Below are 27,668 nucleotides of genomic sequence, written 5' to 3'. Positions count from 1 at the left end.
GAGTGGCCAGTGCCAGCAGTTGACATCAGAGCCCTCCCCTGATAGGTACTTACCTGTTTAGCTGACCAATCCCCCTTTCAGAGTATTTAGGGTCTCTCTCTTGGGTGGTTCTTCAGATTCAGATTGCAAGACTCCAGCAGGAATCCTCTGTGTCCTATACTTCAACTTCTCACCGAAGAAACTGTATCTGGACCCTCCAGGAACTCTACAAACTGCAACAAAGAAGCAAAGATGAATTCTGCAACATTGTATCTTCAGCTCCTGCCAGCAACTGCAACTGTTTCTCAGTTGTGTATCCTCAGAGGACAGCCTGTCTTCAGCCTGCACCAGAAGAATGAAGGAATCTCCCTTGGAGTGAAGGAGTCACTCCCCTGCTTCAGCAGGCACCCTCTCTGCAACAACGACCGGCTGCGAGGGTCCCCTCTCCTGATGAGTTGCGTGGATCCCGCATCATGGGTGGTGGGCTGAAGTGGTCCTGACGGTCCTGACGTCCTACTGTCCAACTCTGGTGGAGGTAAGAACTTGCCTTTCCACACAAGACAGTACTCCCGTGGACCGCGTGTCTTTGCAGTTGCCAAGGCTTGTTGGCATCCTTCCACAAAGTTCTTCGTGCACCATGCAGCTCCGGCCCCCAGCACTCTACCCTGTGACACACAGCTTCCTGAGTGGCTCTCCGGCGGCGTGGGATACTTTGTTGTAGTGCTGCGTGGGCCTCCTTTTGTACCTTCCTTGTCCCCGTGCTGTGAGACTCCTGCACATGCTGCCTGGTCTTTCATGGGCTCTCTGAGTTGCTGAGAGCCCCCTATGACGCCCCCTTCTGGTTAGAGTCCACCAGGTCCCTCCTGGTCCCGAGCAGTGCCTTTTTCCACTAACAGTGAGCTTTGCATGTGCCAAGGCTTGTTGGCGGAATGAAGTGATGCAAACCAGACTGCAATCTTCCATCCAGCATGGGACATCATCCGCACCAACCAGGAACCCGCATCTGTCTTCTTGGGTGCAATACTGACTGTTGTTCTTCACCTGTGGTTCTTCTCAGGGGCTCCTGTTCTCACTGGACTCTTCTGTGCTTCTTGGACTTGGTTCCCTTCTTCCTCAGGTCTTCATGTCCAGGAATCCATTGTTGGTGTCTTGCAGTCTCTTCTAGTTCTTGTATTATCTCCTTTCTCGTGTTCTTGTGTGTTCTAGGAAAGTTACTGTGATATACTCATGCTTTCCTGGGCTCTGGGGTGGGTTCTATTACTTACCTTTGGTGTTTTCTAATACTCCTAGCGCCCCTCTACACGCTACACTTGCCATGATGGGAAACCGACATTCGCATTCCACTATTTTAGTATATGGTTTGTGTTCCCCCAGGCCCATTTCTAACTATTGTGATTTTCACTAATTGCACTGTTTTCTAACTTTGTTTACACCTGTTTTTGCATACTAGTGTATATAATTTGTGTATTACTTACCTCCTAAGGGAGTTTAGTGTCTATGGTATTTTGGGCATTTGTGTCACTGAAATAAAGTACCTTTAATTTTGTAACACTGAGTATTTTGTCATGAGTGTGATTACTGTGTGACTACAGTGGTATTGTGTGAGCTTTGCATGTGTCCTAGATAAGCCTTGGATGCTCAGCTACAGCTACCCCTAGAGAGTCTGGCTTCTAGACACTGACTACACTAATAGGGGATACCTGGTATAAGGTGTAAGTACCACAGGTACCCACTACAAACAAGGCCAGCCTCCTACACGTGAGGACAAGGGTTGTAATTTGTGTGGGGGGCCGGGGAGGAGGTGTTGTTGATCACCCTTGAACTAAAAACATGCACGTCTGGGGGTCGGCAGCCGGCAGTTGACAACTTTCTGGGGTCTGGTCTTTTGGGAAACGTGTGTGCAAGGATGTTGATTGATCAGTTTCACTACATTTACAGGGTGGGATTCGGTGATGCTGCTTTTCTCTAACTAATTTGTAATCAAATATTGATTTTAGCCTGATATCAGTGTGCCCCTGAAAGCTACGATTTAGAGTTCTTGAATAAATGTTGTTGGCCAAATTCCACCTCACAAAAGATGGGCAATTAGCTATTTAAGCTGGCACTGATTATTTTGCGTGGCAGATTGGTGATGGGTAACATAGTTGTAAACCGTTTCTGATGGACGTGTTATTGCTTCTAAATAAGTAAACACAATGAAAAACGCAAGTATGCAAAAGTTTTAATTACTAAAAAAGGTAGAGATGCATTATATCGATTGGTGTTGGTACGCTATGACTAAGGCTCCCGGTTTTCAGCTTAAACAGATTTTTGCATATAAACAGAGACGAAAAAATGTTTTCCTTTGTCTGTATTTATAAATAGAAACAGAAAAATGCCAAAAAATATGTTTAACTTTGCTGCTGTTTACTAGGAGAAGAGGAGCCTTTGTGAGTGCAGGTAGGGACAGGGTTTATCCAATTTCAGCTGAGTCAATAACAAAGGCCCAAGTTAAGGGGCCATCAGGCCTCCGTTTGTTTAACTATCCTGGCTGGGAGCTATGAGGGGGGAGGTGGAGAGGGGAGCACACCTAAAAGCAATTGAGGGAAAACAAATGCACAGAGGTTATCACTTTATCACTTCACAGATACTTAAGAGAGGCATCCTTTTGACTTTGTTCAGTCCCTGCATCCATGAGATGAGGATGCACTGTAGGAATGTTAGATTTGTTGGTCTGTCCTTGTCTTTAAACAAATATCACTATAGCGCTATTCATCCCAGTTTAGGGTGTCAGAGCGCTTACATCACACGTTATTTGACAATAAATCATATGTGTGTAAATGAATGTGTAGGATATGTTACATAAGACAGTGAGGGTTACAAGGTCCTTCATAGCTCACTGTGCTATATTAGAAGGATTGTGATGTATTAACTACAAGTAACAAAAGGATCTCTTTGTTAAAAGCAGTAACCCATTTACCCATCTACATAAATCTATCTAAACCTATAACAAACAAGCGTGCATCGCCTATTTAAAGAAGTTTGAAAAAATACTAGCCACAGCGTATTCTTTCCTTGTGACAAAATAAAAAGTGGATAAATACAGATAAAATGACCACAAAATAAATATGGATAAATACAGATGGAAATGTTAAAAAAATAAAAACCATAAAACTGTTGGACCTAACTATGACAAACGTCGGTTAAGTTGTATATCAAACATATAGTTTATTAGGAATCTGCAAAGGTACGACCGTCAGTAATCTCAGAGATGTTCAGTAAATGCTCCCGCAAGAAGGGACCACTAACAAGAGCCCCTGTTGGCGCTCGAGTCAACAAAGGCTTAAAATGCAATTCGTGAGCTGCAGCAAATGATACCCTCATTTGCTTCACGTTTAGATTATGACATTATTTTGAAAGAACATAAGGATGTGTAGCAGTGTGATATAATGGCGTTGAGCTTATCTCTATGTTGTCTTTGGAGCAGACAACGTTGATATGAAAGGATCTAGCAAATAAAAAAATAAAGTAGAAAGTTATGGAAATGGCAGGTCATTAGACCTCTCTCCAAGGAAAATGTTCCTGCTTCGTTGAGGCCTCACTTCAGATTGGTATTCAGAGCTGTCATGCAGAGCTGTGCACAGCTGTGACCACGAATGGATGGCCCAACCCCAAAAATACATGCCAGATAGTTAGATATCAGTATATCGACAACAGTACCCATGTTGGTTTGACCATCCTTCCCAATGTATCCCTCTTCCCGCCATGCTCGGGTTCCAGTGTCCAAGGCACATGCCATGTGAAAAGGATATGGAGGGAGGCAAACGAAAGGCAGAGGAAAAAGGGCAAAGAAGAATAAAACAATCACAAACATGACATTATATATATCTATATTTGCCAGAACACCAAACCCATTCCAGCAGAGATAATGAGACTTGAACATCCTTGTCAAGCTGACCACTAAGACATCACATTCCAATAGCACACATTATCACAGAATTCCGAACCTGTATCTTGTGCAGCCTGAAAATGCAATTAACTGGCTAGTAAAACATTTGTTTTTACTGTTGGCTATTTAGACCATATATAAGTGCCATTAATTAGTAATGGTAAAGCCAGTGGAAACACATAAGCAATTTTATACAGACTTCCAGACTTACAAAAACTCACAAATCATAAAGTTAGGAATTTTCAACGATAATAGCTCTAACTCAAGCAAATGCGAGACCCATTGCATTGCAAATGCTTGTTTGTTTTATTTTTGCTTCAGTACACCTGATGTGATTGGCAAGAAACAAATCAATTGTTAATGTGAGCTTTACGCTTATAATGATGCATTAAAATGGAGCAAGCTTACCCCTGTCCTTCGCATAGTCCTTAAGAGATGGGGTTAATGGGCGGTTGTTCGTCGCCTCTGAGCTGGTCACCAGGGCATCCCTCACGGCTTCATATCCATGGACCACCACTATGGGGCTTTGTCCGACCCACACAGTGATTGTGTTCCCATATTTTTTTGTTAGCTGAAAAGATACAAAAGTACTGCTAGTATGTGCATGACACCAGACTGCCTGAAAAGTACCATTGGTTTCCTTGTGAGCAACACATGGTTTTGTTGTGGGCCCTGATCTGATAAGTAAATCGTTTCCTAAGTATGTGTAATGTGGACAGGGTTTGTGTTTCAGACTGCTGTGTAGATCTGCTTTGTTAAAATATACAGCTTTAGGCATTGAAGTGGTTTATTTACTAAAAACTACAACAAAACTAGGACATATCACATATTTGTGAGTTTAGGGGTGGGTTGACCATGGGTCATTCAGCTGACCCTGGTGACTAACATAAAGGTAGCCTCTTTTGTCCCTTGGCTAGATCTCCTCCATGAAGAACCACACCTTTTCTTACAAGTTATCGTGGTCTTCTGAACAGCCTAATTAATTGGCATTTGGCTGCATTGAGTTTACTGACCCAAGCTATGCCCTGTCTGATGGCTGGTATGAGTGGAACGGAAGGTGGCACGTGCAATGCAGTCTATTCAGCTGGTGGGTGGAAGTCAAGGAATCCAGTGCCTAACCTGTGCTGTGGTTTTAGGTGGGGGACACCAGTGCTCATTTTTGAGAACCTTGACTTACTTTTCATCATCAGACTTTTACCCTCAGCAAGAGAGAAAGGCAGGAAAGGATAAAGGAAGAAGAAGACAGAAAAACAGTGACAGATTGTTGGCATACACGAACTATCATCTGACTCTTTCCCACCCTGCACACGAGTGGGGTTTTACTCTAGCGCAGAGGTTCCCAACCTTTTGACATCTGTGGACCCCCACTTTATCATTACTGGAACCCAGGAACCCCCATTGAGTCGTCATTGGAATCCAGGGACCCCCTACTGAGTCATTAATAAAAGCTGGGGACCTAATCTGTTAATATTATTGAATTTTGTAAGTCGCTGACCCCCTGAGGAGGCTTTGCGGAACCCCAGGGGTCCCTAGACCACAGGTTGGGAACCACTGCTCTAGCAAACTGCTGCATCATCCAAAAACCTGGAGGGCTGTGGGGGAAAGGATTGCATTTCCAAAGTGCTTAATTGTATACTATGTACAATTATGCGTTGGAGCAATGGAAGCCATTACAAAAATAATGGTTCGCTGTGTAGTATTCATGGAAAGTTGCTCCTGTTACAGCTCTCCAGCAGTACTACTGCTGAGTTTTGCGACTAAGGGAAATTCGTAATCTTTACAAGCAGTACTACAACAAATGCAAATTGATTCCCTTTGTAAACCAAGCTCTTTATATATTTTTATTACTAACAGGCTCTGTTTTATTTATCTTTGCAGAGATGTTAAAGGTTTACTTAAAGTCCACAATTTCAATAAGGCAATAACACTAGAGGACCCGGATGACCTCCACAGGAACCGTTTGGCAACCAAATGCAACAGACTTCTGAAAATTCTATCTGATAGAGACATCCAGCTGCCAATTCCTTACTTTAGAATCTATCACAGGCGCAAGACTGGATCTGGAAACTTTTTTCTCATAATATGTCTGCGCATTGGAAGAGGGTGTCTCGCAACTCCGTATCAATGTCGTCCACCAGATGTGACATCAATGGAGTCCATATGACCCCCTCACCAAAGTGCTGATGTCAGTTCCTTCTTTTCCACACTTGCAATGCGGATCTGGTGACGGTTGATTAGGCCGTTTTGGCCTACATCAATATTTTCGTCGACAGAACAGTGTGCTTTTTTCTGTCCATGTCCTCAGGCCTTAAGCCCCATGGGTCCTGTTGTCGATAAATGTTGGCTACGGTCCCCCACTTTGTTTGACTGTGGTGCCTGGGCAAGCCCCACAGCGCAGAAGAGTGCAACTCCTGTCAGCGTCTCCGACCTAAAGCACTGTGGGAGCGCCATATGAAGCTTTTAGTGGCGCAGATGTCAGAGCTGTCCCAGGTTGGTCATTGTCTCCTTTTTGTACCGAGCTCCGTTCGTGGGCCATTTAAGGAGCCATTCTCATAGATGTCCATCTCCATCGATGTCCCGACGTTCGACCTCCCAGCATTACTCAGCTGAGGAGTCGAGGCTTGAGTCTGCCCTGCGTTTCCCTCTCTTTCCTAGTGCTGGGTCAACTATGACCCAGAAGTGGGAATTCTACAACTTCCTTCATCCTATCTTTGGGAAGTCACCTTCCCCTGGAGTGCCTGGGGCCCCCAAGGAAGTGTCCACGCCAGCGGGCTCGCCCTTGGCTTCAGGTAGACCTCTGGCATCAGTTGACAAAGCTGTCACGTGCTGGTGCACAGCCCTTCGGGGTTCACACCTTTGGTGCAGGAATCCGATCAGCCAAAGTGACTCTGCTGGTGTCACCATCAACGTTGTATCCCTTTCGCCACCTGAAGTTGACATCAACGTCAAGGATTCACGTTCTCTGCGCCGTTTGACATGGGGAATGGCGCCAGTCATATCAAATATTGCTGACCATACTCCACATTCTGGGGAGTCCCCTCATGTTTTTATTTCCAAGGAACATTGTCAAGAGGCTGTGGTAGTTATACCACACATGTCATATGTGAAGCGGCCTCTTATAGATGACAGCTGGATAGCTCATCCAGCTACGGCTGGAGGTTTGGATTCTTCCCCAGCCCCAGGCCTACTTTCACCCCCTGACCTTGCTAAGGAGGCATGTTCCTCTCTAGCTGACATGCTGAGAAGCGCTGCTGTAATTTTGGATTTGACACTTCCTTCAGTGGCATTATCCTGTGATCCACTTACTGATGTTCTACATCAAAGACAAATGGGAGTTGAGCCCGTGCCTCCTTACAGTGAAGCTCTACATGATGTTTTGTTGGGGGTTTGGCCTCAGCCTGATACAGGGGCCTCTCCTGATTGGGCTATATCTCATAAGTACCAACCAGCCCCTGAGTGATGCAGGTTGCTTAATTAAACATCCCACTCACTGTAGTTTGGCGGTACAGGCTGCTTTAGCCTCCCATGATATTGAGGCTCTACTACGTGTTCCATCTGACAAAGAATCCAGGAGTCTAGATCTTTGTGGAAGGCATATTTTTCCTCCACGAGTTCTGCCTTATGTTCTGTGAATACATCTTGTGTTCTTACACGTTTTTCACATTAGTTATGGGACTCTTTGGCAAGCATCTTGCCTGTGCTTCCAGATAATATCAGGAGCAATCTTGCCCCCATCATTTAAGATGGCCAGCAGGCAGCTAAACTGATTATTCGCTGTGGTATGGATACTACTGACTGTGTGGCTAGGTCCATGGCTTCTTCAGTGGCACTACGTTGCTGTGCATGGTTACGCACCTCTGGATTTTCAGAGGCAGTTCAAGCCACATAAATTAACATGCCTTTTGATGGTGCCCGTTTATTTGGTGCACAAGCTGATTCCGCTTTAAGACGTTTTTGAGACAGTAGGGGTGGAACAGGGAATTAGCTTTGTTCCTCTCTCCCATTTGATATAGTTAATACTGCCTGTACTGGCACATGAGCCATGCTTTACCAGTTTGGTGAGAATGTTTCTGTACTATGTCTGTTTCAACTAATGGTGGCACCCAGTGGCTGTTTTTGCTTTCGGCAGGTGTTATTTTCTTAAAATTGTCAATTATAACAGAGGGGGGTATATATTACCCTGGAACCCTCGACAGGAGGTTTCATGCCTGATGTTTCAAGACTACTTTTATTATTGTTCTTTATTACGTGGTGTGAAAGTGGTAGTTCTCCACTTCATGCTGGTCAGTGGCAGCTTCTTAGCTGTTTATCTCCTTTTCATCCTTTACGATCCCCCCCCCCCCGCCCCAGGGACCACCACCTCCCCGGGGCAAACCGAAACAATGGAAATGGAAATGCAGCTCCCTGCGTGCAGGAGCAATACTTTAATCTCTTTCCCTGCCCACAGATCTGCTGCTGTCACAGCCCCTGCCAAGCAAAAGCAAACAGCTGTCGCCCGAGGGTGGGCACCTCAGGAGACAGCAGGAGCCGGCCCTGGGGATAGCAGCTCCCAGGGCCATACATATGGCTCCAAGAGGACCCCCCTGTCTTTTGTAGGGGCCACCCCCGGGAGGTTGGTGGTCCCCAGGACCGTATATGGCCCATAAGGGGGACCAAACGGCCCCTCTCCCTTCTGTGAAAATTGAAATGGCCCCAGGTTGGTGGTGGTCCTCAAGTTGTAGGGGGTCTGTGCCCCCGCTGTAATTACTTTGCTTTTGCCCAAGGAGATGGGGCCCCTGGGGCTATAAACAGCCCCAGAAAGGGGGTCTGTTCCCCCCTGTGTATTTGTTTTGCATAGCCACGGGTAAGTGGTGGTTGCCGGGACTCTTAAGAGTCTTGGGAGGGCATGCACCACTGCTCCTTTTTTTTTTTTAAATGGCACGCCCCCAGGACCTGGCCTACCCGGGGACTATATGAAGAACAAGCGCAGGAGACCATGCTTGTTTTTTTTTTACTTTTTGGCACATCCGCAGATCCACCGCAGATTTTGCCAAAATGTTTTTAAAAAATGCTTTTTATCCCAGGCCTTCCGGGGGAGGGGGGTCCAGCACCAAGTCTAGGGAGTTAGGGTATTCCTACCCTTTTTTCTTTTTTTTACGTTTTTGTTTGGGAATCGGCTGAAGCTGAGTCCCAAAATGGCTGCCAACACTTCCTGGTTGAATTGTTGGCAACCAATCAGATCTCAGCATGCGATAGCCAGGATCCGCAGAGCCTCTGCGTCCCTAGATAGCTATATTTCTTTTTCCTTTAATATCTCTAAAACTATGGACACAAAATCACAAAAAGCACAATCTGCAAATCAAGATCTAGTTTCCTGACAAATTTGGTGTAATTCCGTTCAGCGGTTTGGGCGGTAGTCATGTCTAAAGACCATATGGGAAAATGCAAGGGGAAAACATATTTTGGGACCCCCTCTTTTTCTTAGCCCCTGCTTGACAGATCACCCCAAAACTTTCAGGACAGCAGCTGAACTGACTGTCGTATTAGTTTGAAAACCTTTGTGAAGATTTGTCAAACAGCACCAAAGTTATTGGCAAAACAAAAAAGTAGTTAAAAAAAAATATATATATATAAATATATATATATACGTACACTATTCCAGACAAGATACATCTTCTGCTGTTCAAACCTGACTACTCAAGATGTCAAAGTTAACCAAAAAAGGACTTTTCAGACCTTGTGGAACTAATGGGAAGAAAAGGTTAGACTCAGAAGATCCTCACAAGGAATACATTTACTACCTCGAACCATCTCATAAAGTAAAAGATTGTAAAATTTGGCATACCTTTCCTTCAAAAACCCTTAAAGGCAGGGAGGAGAGGCTTTTGACATGGCTTCAAAAACTTAAAGCCAAGGACGCTTCACTTTCAGAAGAAGATGAAGAATATTCTTGGAAATCTCAGAGGTAGCTTCAAAAAAGGGAAAGATCAGAAGGCTCAATGCCTCATGAACCACCTAAGAAAGCTCTAAAAAAGACTTATCATGGGTCACTTAAAGAGCATATTTCATCAATTGAACATTTCCACAAACATTCATATGGGGATATCTCCGCAAAAATGTAAAAATCAGAACCTACAACAACTTCTTCAAAGTTGACTTTACATTTAAAAATGTACTGTTGACTGAGAAATTTGCTGTAATTGTGACAAGACGATCGCAGTCGGAAATGTAGTCAATGCCGAAGGCAAGGATAATACCGTTGTCGAGATCGACACCTACATTGTCCACGGAAACATCGCTGATGAGGAAACCACTGACTCATTTCATAGCAGTGACAATAACACCATCGGCGATGAAAACACTGATTATGTTGACGATGAAATCAACGTGATCATCGACAATACAGCCAATACATTCCCAATCAACTTTACTGACACCAGAACACACCTCTCAAAGCAAAGTTACACCATTTCCGCCTACTCATTTGCTGGATGAGGAGGGTTCGGAAGATGAAGGGCCCTTTGCAACAGCCATAGTCCTGTACTAAATCTTCAATATCAGGGGAAAATTTAGGACATTTTGTGCAGGTCTGTTACTCTTCAGAGGCACAGTTTCCTAATAAACCTATTCCATACTTGGAATATTATCAGCCATATGCCATTATCATCCTGAAGAGAAAAAGGGTCCAAATACCAAGAGCCTTGGTTCATGATCTACAAAGTATGCTGCAAGACTATTACAAGAGATTTCCAGAACCCTCAAAGGTTATACTGTCACCACAACCAATTCAATCCTCAAATCTCTTCGGGTATGACGTCCTACTTCGAGCACACCACATAATATTCTATGGTGAATACACTAAGCATGACACCAGCATCTACAATCACAGCTCCACCTGCAGCTATGGAACATCTTCTAAGAGGAAAGTGAAGTACCAGACATCCAAAGTGAATCCAATGAATGGGGTGACTACCTGCCTCCGGCACCATCAACACCAGCTCCTCGTTAGGTAGATTCTCCTCCAGGCGATCTTTGGGGGATTTCATACACACATAGAAAGAGCAGCAAAAATGTTTGGGCTTCCAACACCAGTAAACCAATTAGATTGTTTTTGTATGAATGAAGTTCTAGAAAATCGATTACCGCTATCCCTGTTGTGGATTTCATAGTCTCTGCTGTCGTACCAGGATAAGATAAAATATGCAAGGCACCTGAGAGTCCACCAGCTTGCTAAATATGACACCTGAAACTGATCTCCATCATACCTGAAGGAGCTCAGTGCCACTGCAAAAACAACCCTCTACATCCACCCTAAAGCCACCTGATGGAGTGGTCAGGCATTTAGATAACAAAAGGAATAATGTTTCCACCATGGCAGCGAATACTGTTAAAGCAGCCAATTCTCTAATGATGCTTGGCCGCTGTGACGGGCAAATATAGTCAGATATTGCTCTGTTCATAGATTGCCTTCCTGAGGACTTAAAGATGAAAGAATAAAGATTTTACTGGGGATGAAAAGGCCTCATTGGAAATGATTGTCTGTGGATTGGATCTTGCTTTTACAGGATATACACAGCAGGTGCTGCTGTCCTCCGCAGACAAGGGTGGCTTAGCGCTACTTCCTTCAGACCCGAAGTCCAAAGTAAGATATGCCACATGATGGGGAAACATTATTTGGTGGGCATATTGATGATCCTTTACAGTCTAATACTCCGAAATGGCTCAGGGTGTATTGGTTCACTGAATTAATCCTGCTATTGGAGACACACCACATTTTCGTAAAAAGCTTTCAGGCTTTGTTGATGATGAACAACAACCTGATACTTCATCCGGATCTGACATCCCTACACTTATCAGCCAGGCTCTTGAACACAGTAGAACCCCCTTATAAGCCCCTAGTAAGAAGTATATAGGGTACCCAGGGCATAGGTGGTGAAGGGGTCCCCAGAGCTGCTGCATGAGTTTGTGCCACCCTAGGTGACCCACGCAAATGGCTGATGGCAGGCCTGCCATTGCAGACTGCCAGACTGGTGCAAACTGCTCAAATTCGACTGTATGAGGGCGCAGCCCCATGCACTGGCTTACATATACTTCAGACACCCCTAAGGAAGGCCTCTGCAGCCCAGGAGGCAGGGTACATTATATTTACAGGTGCAGGCATGTAAGCACGAGCACATATGCCTCTATATCATCCTTTCCCTTAAGGTACACTGTAAGTGCAGCGCGGTCCAAATGATAACATGGGAATTAAGCCTGGGCAGACCCGGGTTGCTAGTTCCATTATGTTACCGCCTAGATATGTCAAGTATTGTGTCAAACAACTTTCTTTATCCTTCCCAACATGAATTTGGTGTCAGGAGATGGCTGGCATGCACCCAGGTGGCACACTAGAGGCTGCACACCTGTTTGCCACCCTTCTTCGTGCTTTGGCCAGTCAGCCTGTGTGTTTTTACCGTGCTTGTTGTTGCCAAGACAGGTTTCTGACCTCCTGCCAGCCTTCCCCCTGCCCCAGGCACATTTGTTTGTGGCCAGGTGGGAAATTAGGCATGCAGGAACTGTATACTCCCCCAGCAGGCTGACCACACCTCTTAAGCGAGCAGCCCGGTTTGTGTGCTAAGTTGTGATTACTGCCATCTTAGGAGTGGCAGGAAGGAGGGTTCTGGGTAGCTAACGATGACCTACCCCACCGGATGTGATCACCTCAGGGGCAGATTAGCTGTAGGAGCTAGCTGGCTCTAGTCTCCACACCCCTAGGTCCCATAAAGCCAGGATTTAAGGGACATCCCTGACACCAGAACCTCAGTTCTGACCGACTAACTTCAAAGAAGGACAAAGAGGAGCTCTGCATCACCGACAATCAGTCTCTGCCCACTGCAGCAAAGCAAAAGAGGGACACTCTGTCCCTGAGGCAACAGACTGGGAACTGGGTGAATGACCCTCTTCCATAGACCTGACCACAGGGACCCTTGTGGAAGCCAGAAGCACCCTCAGACTCCCTTGAACGACTGGCACTAGTCCTCTGCAAACTGCAGGTAAAAACGCTCACAGGATCCAAAGTTTCACCAGCCATCGGGCCTGCCATGGGATCAATGAAAGCTAGGTGTTCCAGTGTCTTCTGGGAGTTGTAGTCCTGTCTGCCTCCATCTTTCTGGCTACTCACCTCTCCCCTGGACCCTGTGAAGTTTTGAAAGGATTTCAACACCTTGTTGGCTGCCAGTGCGGTAGCCCCACACTTATTGCTGCAGGTGCAGGGCACAGCATGCAGCCTGCAACTGAAATCTGCAACCCAGCCAAAACTTAGATTTTGCATCCCTTTTTCAGCACTGTCGTGTAAGCGGTAAAAACAGCACCAGCGTGAGTCACGTTCAGCACCACGGACAGCCAGGACAACTCCGCCCCCACACCTCACAGACCAGGTAGAAGTGAATTGACTGTCGTAGCCCACTCCTAGGACCCGCACAACCTTAACCCTGCAAGTGTTACCGGCAGCTCGACCTTTAAGTGGTCGTTCATCACCAGTGGCCTCCCGCCATTGACTTTAACTCGAGTTCCGCTTAGCACCATGCACAACCAGGGCAACACTGCGCCTGGATGCCACGGGCCAGGTTTAACTGAACTGACTGTTGTGATCTGGTCCTAGGGACTGCAAAATCTTAACCCTAGAAGGGTTGCACGTAACTCACTTTCTAAGTGCTATTTCGCAACCAGTAATATTTTCTCCATGGACTTCAATGCAAGTTTGAATGCCAGTTCTGCTGTGATTTAATATTTCTTCTCAAATCTATAACTCCGGTTAGACTGATTCAATTCTGTTAGTTTTGGTGTCTAAATTAGGATAAAAATATGCTCTATTTTTAAAAAGTGGTGTTGGATTTCTTTCGAGTTGTATCAATTACTTATTGTCCATGTTGTTGCTCTGAAATTCTTAACACATGTTCCTTTAAGTAAAGCCGGACGGCTCTTTGCCACACTACCAGGACTGAGCTAAGGTTTTACTAGTGTGAATCTAAGGACCATCTTTGGGGTGTTGTGAAAATATTACATGGTGAGGACTAACCCTGACACCATATAATGCTCCACTTTCCTACGGGAGACGAGAGTGTGCTCCACGTGGGCTGTTCAACCGCGATGCCTCTTCTTTCACGCATCGAGCGCCTACAGCCAGAATCCATGTAATGAGCCCCGACCTCTCAGCTCTACCACTCAAGGCCAGCCTGGAGGATGTACTTTGCCATGCAGAGAAGGTATAGCCACCCACACTGCCACCCATTCCCTTCCCATCATGCATAGAAGTATTTAAATGGTCCTGTTGAGCTGGTTTCAGCATCTGTCATTCACATCGTCCCACCTTTTAAAACAGGCCACGAGCTGAGTCACACAGACTGGTCATCCGTTAACAAAGTTTGACAGGGTTGCATGCTAATTGTGTAACAACCAGCAAAGACACAAACAAAACAAATTTGTCAGGGAAATGTTTGTACTTCACTAGGGCGCTGGCAAGCCGCATGTTTGGATCAGGCCAGGACGGGTACGCTTCTAGGTGATGTCGACACGCACCTGCAGTGCTCATCACCTTGTCTGCTCCTCAGTTCCTGACTGCCTGTGAAACACTGGAGCTGGAGCTGCAAATGAATGATTGTGTCCACACTGTCCGACTCCTGCAACAGCAGTGCGGGAAGCATGAATGATTGTGTCCACACTGTCCGACTCCTGCAACAGCAGTGCGGGAAGCATGAATGATTGTGTCCACACTGTCCGACTCCTGCAACAGCAGTGCGGGAAGCATGAATGATTGTGTCCACACCGTCTGACTCCTGCAACAGCAGTGCGGGAAGCAGACACCTCAGTCTGTGCATTATGCTTTCAAAGGTCCTGATGACATACTGTGCAGACTCAGGCCCATATTTATACTTTTTGACGCTAAACTGCGCTAACGCAGTTTTGCGTCAAAAAATTTAGCGCCGTCTAACGCCATTCTGAAGCACCATGCGGGCGCCGTATTTATGGAATGGCGTTAGCCGGCGCAAGCGGACCGGCGCTGCCTGGTGTGCGTGGAAAAAAACCACGTAGACCAGGCTGCGCCGGCGTAGGGGGAAAATGGCGTTAGGGCGTCTTAAAATGGGGCAAGTCAGGTTGAGGCAAAAAAATCGCCTCAACCCGATTTGCGCCATTTTTTTTCGACGCCCAGACGCCATTTAAATGACTCCTGTCTTAGTAAAGACAGGAGTCATGCCCCCTTGCCCAATGGCCATGCCCAGGGGACTTATGTCCCCTGGGCATGGTCATTGGGCATAGTGGCATGTAGGGGGGCACAAATAAGGCCCCCCTATGCCACCCAAAAAAATTAAAAAAAATAAAAAATTATACTTACCTGAACTTACCTGAATGTCCCTGGGGTGGGTCCCTCCATCCTTGGGTGTCCTCCTGGGGTGGGCAAGGGTGGCAGGGGGGGTCCCTGGGGGCAGGGGAGGGCACCTGTGGGCTCATTTTGAGCCCACAGGCCCCTTAACGCCTGCCCTGAGCAGGCGTTAAAAAGTGGCGCAAATGCGGGGTTTTTTGACCCGCCCACTCCCGGGCGTGATTTTTGCCCGGGAGTATAAATACGACGCATTTGCGTCGCCGTCATTTTTTAAGACGGGAACGCCTTCCTTGCATCTCATTAACGCAAGGAAGGCGTTCACGCAAAAAAATGACGCTATTTGCCCATACTTTGGCGCTAGACGCGTCTAACGCCAAAGTATAAATATGGCGTTAGTTTTGCGCCGAATTTGCGTCGAAAAAAACGACGCAAATTCGGCGCAAACGAAGTATAAATACGGGCCACAGTTTCTTAGCTTTCAGCATGCCTGCAGCCTCTACCTCACCCTTTCCCAACTTGTCACAGGGCTGGTCTCACCCTGCGTGAGGAGTTGGGAAAGAGTGAGATGACCACCCTCTCCACTCCCTGACTGATGCGAAGCCACTGGGGCCACAGGGCTTCAGCCTAAAGCTCCTGGGCTAACTTTACCCCCATGTCATTAGTGGGTGGAGAATGGTCATCGTCGCTATATCTTTGCCGAGCTGATAACCTCACAACCCTCAGGGCTGTGAGCTTGTCAGTCCAGCAAATACTCAGACTAAGGGCCCACACACAGAAAATGGAACGCATCAATATCTCTGCCAGTGTGATTTGACATGAGACCTGTCATCAGTTATGATCACAGCAAAAACAGCCCACAGCCTGGCCCCAAGCAAGAGGTGTGTGTCCATATTTTTACAGATAGAGTTTTTTTTTATTTTTGTAATGTCCGACCCTGAGGGGTGAAAGTAACGGGAGCAGAGCCCTGAGGCCCTCACGCAGAAACTGCTGCTGACTGTAGAAAAAAATAAGTTACTTACCTGTAACTTTGGTTCTTCAGTATTACCATCTTTCATCCATTCACATGCGACCACCCTCCTCCCCTAAGAGGCTTTCCTTCTCTTCATAGGATTTTTTTTTCTCATTGGTGCTTGAAGATCTGAGGGAGTCAAGCCTTTGCGGGAATTGTTCTAGAAAGTGCTGTTGCCTCATTGGAATGATGTGGTTAATTTACTGTAGTGAATGCTTTGTAGTTCTACTGGACTATGTATATAACCTGTACTGCATTTTCAATTACACCGTTGGACTCCCACCTCGATGATGGGGAATGATTTAAACATGTGAATCAATGAAAGATGGCAATACTGGAGAAACAGTTAAGGGTAAGTAACGTATTTTCTTTTGAGTAAATTATGTGTGTATCTTTACTGGGCTCCAACCCCTTTTTCAGGGGTTGGAGATGTGTAAGTCTACTCTTTTGAGTAACTTTGCTACTTTTGGCAGTTCACCAAATTTGCCTGTAAAGTTGCTCAAATGTGTAGGCTTGAACATCTCCAACCACTCAAGAAGGGGGTGGAGCCGAATTTATGAGTATGTTACTGTGTTAAAAAAACTGTCTGTCTAGCACCACACATTGCCAACCCCTGGTACTGCAACACTGTCTTGTTGAAAATCATGGAGGCAAGGACGTCAACGTAAATCCCATAGAAAATGATGTAAAATATGATTATTTAAAATAGTGAAAATAGAATTATTTATAATTTAATGTTTAAAAATAGAAAAAGTGCATAATTTTATTTAATTATAAAATATTTTAATAGCTGTTAAAAATTACTGTAACATTACATTTTATTAAAATATAATTACATTTATTTAAGCAATTCTATACATTCAATTTAAATAATTTCTAATGCATATATATTTTTTTCTTTTAGATGGGAATTTATGTTTTAAATTAAACTTGAGAAAATAATTTTAATTTAACAAATGTACACTAAAGGTTTTTTTTAGTTCTACATTTAAAAAAAAGTAAATTAATTAATATACATTGATATTTAACATAAAATTATTTTTACAAACTTTTTCCAAGTATGGTAAACTTTTCGACTTTTTCCTAAACTTAACTATATTTTGGCCACCGGGTGGGTAGCTCCCTATGTTAAAGTATGGAGAACACCTCCCCTTACACTTTACCATTTGGAGATCTCCACCTAAGAGGCAGAGAAATGGTATATATATATATATATATATATATATATATATATATATATATATATATATCAGATGTGAAATTAAGGGAAACATCCTATAGTACTATTACCACATTTTGAAAAACCTTTAAGTAATGTAAATGTATTAAATTAAAATATAAAAATGTGTTTTCCCAATTGTAACTTAAATTCCAACCTAAAGTAAAAAAATATATAGTTACAAGTGATGCTTGCAATTGCGAATACATAACTTATTTATATTTAATAACATTGTTCTACTGTTAATGTAAAAAGAGTTAATAAAATGTTAAAATTAAAAATGTGTACTTTCAATCTATACCGTTTTTTAACATCCAATTAAAACCATTTATATGTTTAACTGTTTAATTTAATTGACCATAATGTCCTATTGGGTTTTATTTTTCATTCCTGACTGCATTGATTTCGACGGGAGGATGTTGTGGTACCAGTGGATGGCAATGTGTGATGCTGGGCCTACTGCAGCTCTGTGATGGAGTAATCTATTATAGTTTTGGGTCACTTTTTGGCTGTAGTGTTCTTAGAAGGACAGTTTATGAATAGCAGTGAGCTTACTCTTCTCTGGTTGGGTCCATATTCCTCCCCAAACCACCCCTTGTCCCTTCCTTAATCCCTTTCTATACTCCTCCCTTCAGTAGTAAGTTATTTTCATTTTCCACCCACTCTCCTGTGTCCATTCCAAATGTGTTTCTAGAACGTATAATTACATGTGCAGAGACTCTGCACTTGGGTGGAGATATCCACACAGAAGATGATTACAGAATAGTGAACGCATTGTTCCTGTGAGAATTTAAAGGAAGTGTTTTGGATTGTGAATATGCAGACATTGTACAAGAATTGTGGGCATTTCTCATTTTTAGGTCTTGCATGCGATCTTGCTTGCGAGACTCTTAAGTTCTATAACGGGCTTGGAATCAACCCATTGCTTACCATTTGTTTCCAGCCTTGTCACTCTTCTATGCTGCCTTCTAATTGGGCAGTTCTTACCATATGTCACTTCCTTTTCTTTCTGCGGCGCATGGACTAAGCACAGATTGATCAAATGTAGTTAGTTTTCTTTCTCTGCCCATCGGCTGCTCACATTGAAATTCAGGCAACCTATTTTTTTAAAACACTATGATGCAGTTAAAGTTCGCTGAGTCATAGTGTTTTTTTTGCTTTCACCCACTGGCCACCCACCCTGTTTCTTTAACCCCCCCCCCACCTGTCCTTTTCTTCAGCACCACCAACCCAACCTCCACCCAATCCATGTTTCAGGTCCCTTGGTTCTGAGGTTTGTTTTTACAGTGAGTAGTACTGAAATGATAATGTCTAGTTGTTTGCATTGTATTGGTAACATAATCTGTAAATACCTCACTCGGGTACAACAACGTGTTGTGACGGCCATAGCAGTGCAGGATGGCAGTGGGCGAGCTGACTTTGTACCCAAGGTCTCTTTGTTACACAGCGATCTAGTGACAGTCCTCATTTACATAGTGCACTGAGCTCGCTGGTTCTGGGCTTTTGGTGCCCCAGTCTATGTAGTCACTTCTGCATCTTTCATCCGCCCAGTTAAAAGTGCTGAAGTTCTGTCTGTGTGGCTTATCTATATATTTAGGTCTTAAATTAAATTGGGTTTCTGTGCTTTTCTTAACATTTCATTCACAGCTGTAGGCTTCCGCCATGTGATGTCAGCACGACACTTCATCCAATATAGTGCCCCTACCAACTGAAAACCAAATGCACACATTCAATCAATCAATCAGTTTTTGTGAAGCATGGCTACTCACCCATGAGGGTCTCAAGGCGCTGGAGGGGCGGGGAGGGGCCTGTAGTGCTTTCCTCTTATTTAGTCTCTAAGCACTAACATAACACAACAGAAATGCACTTCTGAGGTCAAAGAAGACTTTTATTGTTATTTTATTCTTCCCCAACCACAATGTTTATGAATGAATGACGAATTAGTAGCTTTCAAGTCCGCGTTAACCAAACAAAATATATCAGTTTGCAATATACACAGCAGGTTATATTTATAAGATATTGAATGCAAAGCAAAACAAATACTTCACCGTGTAGGAACTATTTACAGCTACATCTTTCTAAGGTCTGCAAGCTGATGACCCCTGTCAGCCGCGAGAAAGAGTGTCATCTACCCACACGGGATGCTGGCAGCTGGCGCCAAGCTCCAGCACGAGGTCCGGCAGATTCAAATCTGACTCTCTGCAGCCTGTTACATTCGTTACAAAGGTGTGCCCCCTCCTCTCAGACCTGGGAAACTGAGCAAGCCTTTTGGAGACTGGCCAGGTCTCCAAGACTACTCCTGTTCCCAAGCTCAAGGGAAGAGAAACGACGCCCATGTACTCTCTCTTATCAGGTCTAGTCTACTGTGAGAGCAAAACATCTTGGTTCTCTGGTGCAAAAACACAGCTTGGAAAAATACAGCTTAGATTCTCAACTGCCATGTCTAACTCCACGTTAAAGGCAATGGGCAGCTAACCTAAATATCAAATGCAATGTCATGTTAAAGGCAATAGGCAGCTAACCTAAATATCAAATGCAATGTCTAGTGTCATGTCAAAGCCAATAGGCATCTAAGCTGAATACAAAATGCAATGTCTTATATCATGTCAAAGCCCATAGGCAGCTGAGCTGAATACAAAATGCAATGTATAATATCATGTCAAAGCCAATAGGCAGCTGAGCTGAAAACAAAATGTAATGTATAATATCATGTCAAAGCCAATAGGCAGAATATCTAATAGCATGTCAAAGTCAATAGGCAGAATACAGAATGTAATGGCTAATGCAATGTCAAAGCCCATAGACGGCTAAACTGAATACAGAAAGTAATGGCTAATGCCATGTCAAAGCCAATAGGCAGAATACAGAATGTAATGACTAATGCAATGTCAAAGCCCATAGGCGGCTCAACTGAATACAGAAAGTAATGGCTAATGCCATGTCAAAGCCAATAGGCAGAATACAGAATGTAATGACTAATGCAATGTCAAAGCCCATAGGCGGCTCAACTGAACAAAACATACCATGTGCTACTGGTGAACATTGAGCAACTAATATGCGCAGTGGTGAAACACAAAGTCATTGGTCAAAACAAAACTTTATCAAATGGCAGGACAGGGCCTCATCCAAAGAGCCACATCTTGAGGTTCTTCCTGAAGATGGTGAGCGACAGTCTTTGTCTGAGGTGCAAACTTTTTTTTTTAAATAATTTTAAAAAAATAAAAAGAACCCCCCTCCAGCTTGCAGCTTTTGTGCGAAGACACCACAAAGAAACAGCGGTATACCCAAATTAAGAACGAGGAATAAACAACATATGGCGACGCATCGCGAAGCGGAGAGGCAAAAGAAACAAGCATTTTCAATGCAATGGGTCTCGCATTTGCTCGAGTTAGAGCTATTAGCAGTGCAAACTCCTAACCAGACTTTTGTTGCAACACAAAATAAAAATTTAAAGATGCAGTGCGATCTCACTATGTAGAATGCAGCGCGATCGTGCTGAAATTGAAAATGGAAGAACTCAGCGCGATCGCGCTATGTAAACCCCAGCGTGATCACGCTGCATGGAAATAAACAGATAAAGTAGTCCAGAAACCATGCTGAAAACATCGAGCCTCGTATGTTTTCAGTAGTTTAACGGTGCTGTGTAGGTGGGCTAAACACCGGAAAAGGCATGACGTTTGCATGCCTTTCACAAATGAAAGCAAGCGGATTTTAAAAGGCAAGTCCACGAACCAATGAAAGTGACTGACGTGACATGGGCGTGGTTGGAAGCCCGAAGAGAGATTACTACGGGGGACGGATCACTTTGCGCTCGCACCTAAAATATAGTGTGCCCACACTAAAGTGTATGGCTGATTGTGAAATAATCTACGTAACAGGGTCAGCCTCCAAGGTGGTGGAAAAGCAGCCTAAAGGTGGGACAAACTTAAAGCTTTAACCTACGAAATCAAGAGAAATTTGAAAAGCAGGTTCAGGAGCAAATGAAATTGATGGGTGTGAGATGGGTGTGTTACAAGCCCACAGATGTAGATTACAACATGTCGAGAGCCAGGGCTTGTGCGCTGCCAGGGCCCAAACTAAAAAAACAAATTGTTCTGTAAAAGGAATAGCTGAAATCGCTTTTAGTCAAGACTTGCTGATAAGGTACAGCTTCAACCATTTTAAAACAAGTTTTAACGTTTACATTGAGGCATGCCATGTCCTCCTGTAGCACCCTGTGCTAAGGTGCCCGACAGGACGTTTGGGTTAACATGCCATCCTCGTATACAAATACCTGTGGGCCCCAGATTTGAGTCCAGGAAGGGTAGTCTGTGGCTTTCTGTACATTCCAGTGGACAAAATGAGTACATATATGTTTAGTGAATGATATAGTTCTACTCCCTGGTAGTTGACTGGGCTAAGACTCTAAGAAAAAGTCATTATTAGCATTACGGCCAGAGCCACAGACCATGGAGCTGGGGAACCAGGCTCAAGTCCCGGCCTCTGCTCGACATCCTCTGATTCTGGGCAAATAACTTACTGTCCGCCGGCTAAATAGTGGATTTGACTTTGTGAAATGTAACTGGTTCCCATGTAAAGCGCCCCAGTGGGAGAAAACACAAGAGCAAACAGCATGTTCCTGTTGGCGGGCAGTTTCTTCTCGTGCTGGGTGAGTCGCCGCAGTATTGTGCGACCAACCTCCGAGACGCCCCTTCCATTGGGCATACCTGCTTTCTCTGCTTGGTAAAAGTATCCCTTTTTTAGGGGCGAGCGCAAAGCGCTCCGTCCCCCGTAGTAATCTCTCTTTGGGCTTCCAACCATGCCCATGTCACGTCAGTCACTTTTATTGGTTTGTGGGCTTGCCTTTTAAAATCTGCTTGCTTTCATTAGTCATTCGTCATGCCATTTCCGGTGTTTAGCCCTCCTTGAGCGCACGGGACAACTTCTGAAAACATACAAGGCTCGATGTTTTCCGTCTGGCTTCTGGACTACTTTTTCTCTTGATTTTGCAGTGCGATCTCGCTGGGCAGTAGTCTAGCGCTTTGCATGACATCGATCCTGTTACACAGGTAGTTGCAGTTACATGGAAAATTGCACTTTTGCTGATAGGTTTCACTGGGAGCAACCTTTTATTTCCCTTTGTGTTAAACAGAAATAGAACACTGCACACAAACAAAAATGTAGGTAAAGCAAAAAATCCCATATATACAGCAAATGATGTCTAGTGTCCATTGAATAGACGGGACAAGTAATGCATAATGTCCAGGTCAGTCAAATCTTGGCAGGTGATGTTCTTTATTGACAGGATTGTGGTGTTCAGGGTACACACAGTGCTTCACTGCAAACACAGCCAACACGTGTTTCGTCACGCTGGTGACTTTTTCAAGGCTATTTGAACGTAATACTGGCACGACAACTCAAAGCGTCAATAAGACAAGAAATCAGAGTCCATGCGTCTGAGATTAGGCTAGTCCAAATACAAGAAAATCAGTCAAACTGAAAAATTCCAAAACAAGGCACAGGTGTGATAAATCCAGGAGCCAATTCAAGAGAAATTACAATCCCAGGCGATGAGAATCGTGCCGTTCATGTTCGGCACGTTCCTGTTCGCCTGGGATTGTAATTTCTCTTGAGTTAGCTCCTGGATTTATCATGGTCCATAGTACCCACACACCTGGGCTTCGTTTTGGAATTTTTCCGTTTCCCCCTCCTTTGACACTTGACTTTGCCCATGGGTGGTAGGGCATCAAGTTCACCAGCACCTTGTTTGTACGTTCTACATTTTTGAACAATTATGTTTACTTCCCATGAGTGCGGCCTCTCTCGCCCTTACTACCCCCTCTTTAGATTTCCCTTTGTGTGTTTGTTTTGCGCTGATGGCGGCCATCAGCTCCCTTATGTGAAAGTTTTACTTTTCAGTTTATGCGGCAAGAAAAGTCCTTGCATTGCACATGCTTGTTCCTGTTGAAGGGGGCTGAGCAGAACCCGAGCTTCTCAGGGGTGTTTGGCGAGGGGAGGGTGGGGCGTGTCAGGCAGGATGCACCCCTCTGATCACAGACATGCAGGCCTCAACAAGCCGCTGCAATGCAACTCAAGCTTTGTGCGTCGCGGGAGGGGCTCGCCATGAATAACAACGTGGCTCTTATCGTGACCGCCACGGGATTCGTTGCACTTCTAGGATAAGATGCGGATACCACAGTAAATGTTTTGTAGAAACACGCCGGGACCTGTACGGGTTATTGCTGAATGCACTAGAGAGTGGCTTTCACCGTTCGGACTTGTCGCTGTGAATGTCATGTTGTTGGGATTTGTAAAGCGAGACTTCCGACTCGAGGGGTGTCTAGGCGCTGGAGCAGGTGTGACGATCAACTGCAGGCTCTTCGCTAACGTGTAAGGTGATGAGTGGGGCGAGGCTGCTGAAGGGCCATGGGTCACTGGACCAACTAAACCGAAGGAGGCCAGGAATCTGCAGCAAGCAAGCACTGTCAAAGCCAGTAGGTCTGGCTAGAATGTGCTGACTCTTCAGTCCCAGCATTGAGCAGCTGCTGTTTTTATACTTTAGCGCATTAGACAAGAGATGCCGTCATTTTCATGGGGCCAGGCTCCCATTAATGACCCCTTGTTATTGGGTCTGCACACAAAAGAGCACGCGCTCCATCTCTTAAAGAAGGGTCAATGCGAATGTTTGCTCCCCTTGTGTAATACCAAAGTGTCCCAGGGGAGTAAAAAGTCGGGAGACGCCTGTTACCACTTGGGGTCACACTCTGTAATGTGCCCCTGGAGCTCGTGATCTGACTGCTACCAAGTGTGTACACTGCCAGGCATCGACGTGCTTCGCAATATTACAACACGTTTGTGTAAAACTGCACATAGACATATTAATCTTCATAGTATATACTGCACATTTATTTCTACATATCTGCAATCACGTGTCTCTTTCATAAGCGGAAGCAAGAGAACAGGGATCTCATGGTCGCGATGGCGCCATCATGCATAACAAGGAGCAAAGGGCGGATGGACTATTTACTCCTTGGAATCGCGTCCAATCTTTTGTATCCACCGGTAGGTGAGTTGTACACTCTAGTTTGGAGTAACGTCATGAATGTTAATGAGGCAAGACGCAAATTGTGGCTTACTTTCATGGGGTGCTACCCGGGTGTGGCCGGGGGGGGGGGGGGTGCCCCTAGTGCTACCTACGGGGGGGGGGCTTCCCCTTGTGCTACCTACGGGGGGGGCTGCCCCTTGTGCTACCTACGGGGGGGGGGGGGGGCTGCCCCTTGTGCTACCTACGGGGGGGGGCTGCCCCTTGTGCTTCCTACGGGGGGGGCTGCCCCTTGTGCTACCTACGGGGGGGGCTGCCCCTTGTGCTACCTACGGGGGGGGGCTTCCCCTTGTGCTTCCTACGGGGGGGGCTGCCCCTTGTGCTACCTACGGGGGGGCTGCCCCTTGTGCTACCTACGGGGGGGGCTGCCCCTTGTGCTACCTACGGGGGGGGGGGGGGGCTGCCCCTTGTGCTACCTACGGGGGGGGGGGGGCTGCCCCTTGTGCTACCTACGGGGGGGGCTGCCCCTTGTGCTACCTACGGGGGGGGGCTTCCCCTTGTGCTTCCTACGGGGGGGGGCTTCCCCTTGTGCTACCTACGGGGGGGGGGGACTGCCCCTTGTGCTACCTACGGGGGGGGCTGCCCCTTGTGCTACCTACGGGGGGGGGCTGCCCCTTGTGCTACCTACGGGGGGGGGCTTCCCCTTGTGCTTCCTACGGGGGGGGGGCTTCCCCTTGTGCTACCTACGGGGGGGGGGGGACTGCCCCTTGTGCTACCTACGGGGGGGGCTGCCCCTTGTGCTACCTACGGGGGGGGCTGCCCCTTGTGCTACCTACGGGGGGGGGCTTCCCCTTGTGCTTCCTACGGGGGGGGGGCTTCCCCTTGTGCTACCTACGGGGGGGGGGGGGACTGCCCCTTGTGCTACCTACGGGGGGGGGCGTGCCCCTTGTGCTTCCTACGGGGGGGGGCTGCCCCTTGTGCTACCTACGGGGGGGGGGGGCTGCCCCTTGTGCTACCTACGGGGGGGGGCTGCCCCTTGTGCTACCTACGGGGGGGGGCTGCCCCTTGTGCTACCTACGGGGGGGGGGGGGACTGCCCCTTGTGCTACCTACGGGGGGGGCTGCCCCTTGTGCTACCTACGGGGGGGGGGGGGGACTGCCCCTTGTGCTACCTACGGGGGGGGGCTTCCCCTTGTGCTTCCTACGGGGGGGGGGGGCTTCCCCTTGTGCTACCTACGGGGGGGGGGGGGGACTGCCCCTTGTGCTACCTACGGGGGGGGGATCTGCTAGAGTCAGTCGGCCACCACATCAGTAATATTGTACACTTCAGTGCTGTGTGTTTAACACATGTTTACTTTATTCACTTTCAGGATTGCCCGTGGTCCCCGAGACCACTGCCTGCTCCCCAATAAACTTTTTTAAATCTTAACATTCACAAAGGAAAACAGCCCCCCCTGGCCTACTTCCCTTTTGCGAATAGGGAAACCACTTCAACATTTCGATTACAAAACACTGATACATTCCTAACCAAATTGGTACTTGGAAGGTTTGCCTAAAACACAACCCGCCCCTTCCAAATAGTGGATCTGATGGGGTCGCCGTCCCGTTTTAGGAATCTGCAAAAGTTTACAGATTCCCAGAGTGGGATTCATACGTATAAAAAAAATAAAACATTTTTAGGGTCGCTGACTCTGAATTGAAGTGTTTGCTGCCGTAATAATGCTTTGCACCTTTGATTAAAAGGAGGGTGTGAGCTCCCGTGAAGATCAGTGTCCTTCACGGCTGTATCAGTCTCTATGGTCACTCAGCCCCTCAGTGTCCTATGTCTGCCACGGATGGAGGTCGCGCTCCCCCTTGGGTGGCATCGCTACCCCGAGGCTTCCACCCACCTGCACGAGGCTCTCGTGGTGCAGAGTGAAGTTCAGCGCCCACAGGTTGCCCAGGATGGGGAGGGGGGGCGGCCCCGGGGGGAGTCTCCTAGCAGCGCCTCGGACTTTCATAAACTGCGTTAGGAGCAGAATTGCCAGCAGAGTGAGCGCCCCCGCGGCCAGTCCCAGCGCCTCCATCGCACAGCCGGCCAAAGCGCCTGGAAGCGATCTGAGGAGTGTGAGGGGCTCCTCCCAGGCACTGGCAGAGCGCTCCTCCCTCTTCTCGCTCTCGCGCCCCTCCCCTCTCACACACACAGCCTTTCCCTTCCGCTCTCATGCGCGCCCGCTTCCCTCATCCCACTCTCATGCTCACTTTCTTCCCTCATCCTACTCTCATGCGCACCCACTTCCATCATCCCACTTCCCTCTTCCCACTCTCATGCGCGCCCACTTCCCTCTTCCCACTCTCATGCGCGCCCGCTTCCCTCATCCCACTCTCATGCTCACTTTCTTCCCTCATCCTACTCTCATGCGCACCCACTTCCATCATCCCACTTCCCTCTTCCCACTCTCATGCGCGCCCACTTCCCTCTTCCCACTCTCATGCGCGCCCGCTTCCCTCTTCCCACTCTCATGCGCGCCCGCTTCCCTCTTCCCACTCTCATGCGCGCCCGCTTCCCTCTTCCCACTCTCATGCTCACTCACTTCCCTCTTCCCCCTCTCATGCACGCCCGCTTCCCTCTTCCCACTCTCATGCACGCCCACTTCCCTCTTCCCACTCTCATGCGCGCCCGCTTCCCTCTTCCCACTCTCATGCGCACCCGCTTCCCTCTTCCCACTCTCATGCTCACTCACTTCCCTCTTCCCCCTCTCATGCACGCCCGCTTCCCTCTTCCCACTCTCATGCACGCCCACTTCCCTCTTCCCACTCTCATGCGCGCCCGCTTCCCTCATCCCACTCTCATGCGCGCCCGCTTCCCTCTTCCCACTCTCATGCACGCCCACTTCCCTCTTCCCACTCTCATGCACGCCCGCTTCCCTCTTCCCACTCTCATGCTCACTCACTTCCCTCTTCCCACTCTCATGCACGCCCACTTCCCTCTTCCCACTCTCATGCGCGCCCACTTCCCTCTTCCCACTCTCATGCGCGCCCGCTTCCCTCTTCCCACTCTCATGCACGCCCACTTCCCTCTTCCCACTCTCATGCACGCCCACTTCCCTCTTCCCACTCTCATGCGCGCCCGCTTCCCTCATCCCACTCTCATGCGCGCCCGCTTCCCTCTTCCCACTCTCATGCACGCCCACTT

General features: G+C 46.8%; 1 protein-coding gene across 2 annotated transcripts in view; it reads right to left on the bottom strand.

Annotated features, from left to right (window-relative positions):
* LOC138249651 (cytochrome P450 2J4-like) overlaps window positions 1–26,597 on the bottom strand; it is a 174,832-nt gene extending 148,235 nt beyond the window's left edge. For both annotated transcript variants that reach the window (XM_069203605.1, XM_069203606.1), the window contains exons 1-2: window positions 26,383–26,597; window positions 4,316–4,478 (exon numbers count right to left, since the gene is read on the bottom strand). In XM_069203605.1, the coding sequence (XP_069059706.1) occupies window positions 4,316–4,478; window positions 26,383–26,559 (340 nt within the window). In that variant the 5' untranslated portion in view covers window positions 26,560–26,597. The remainder of the gene's footprint in view (window positions 1–4,315; window positions 4,479–26,382) is intronic.
* Window positions 26,598–27,668: the final 1,071 nt, after the last annotated feature.

This window comes from Pleurodeles waltl, chromosome 8, assembly GCF_031143425.1.
Source record: "Pleurodeles waltl isolate 20211129_DDA chromosome 8, aPleWal1.hap1.20221129, whole genome shotgun sequence".
Classification (NCBI taxonomy): domain Eukaryota; kingdom Metazoa; phylum Chordata; class Amphibia; order Caudata; family Salamandridae; genus Pleurodeles; species Pleurodeles waltl.
This window is presented reverse-complemented; position numbering and strand designations above follow the sequence as displayed.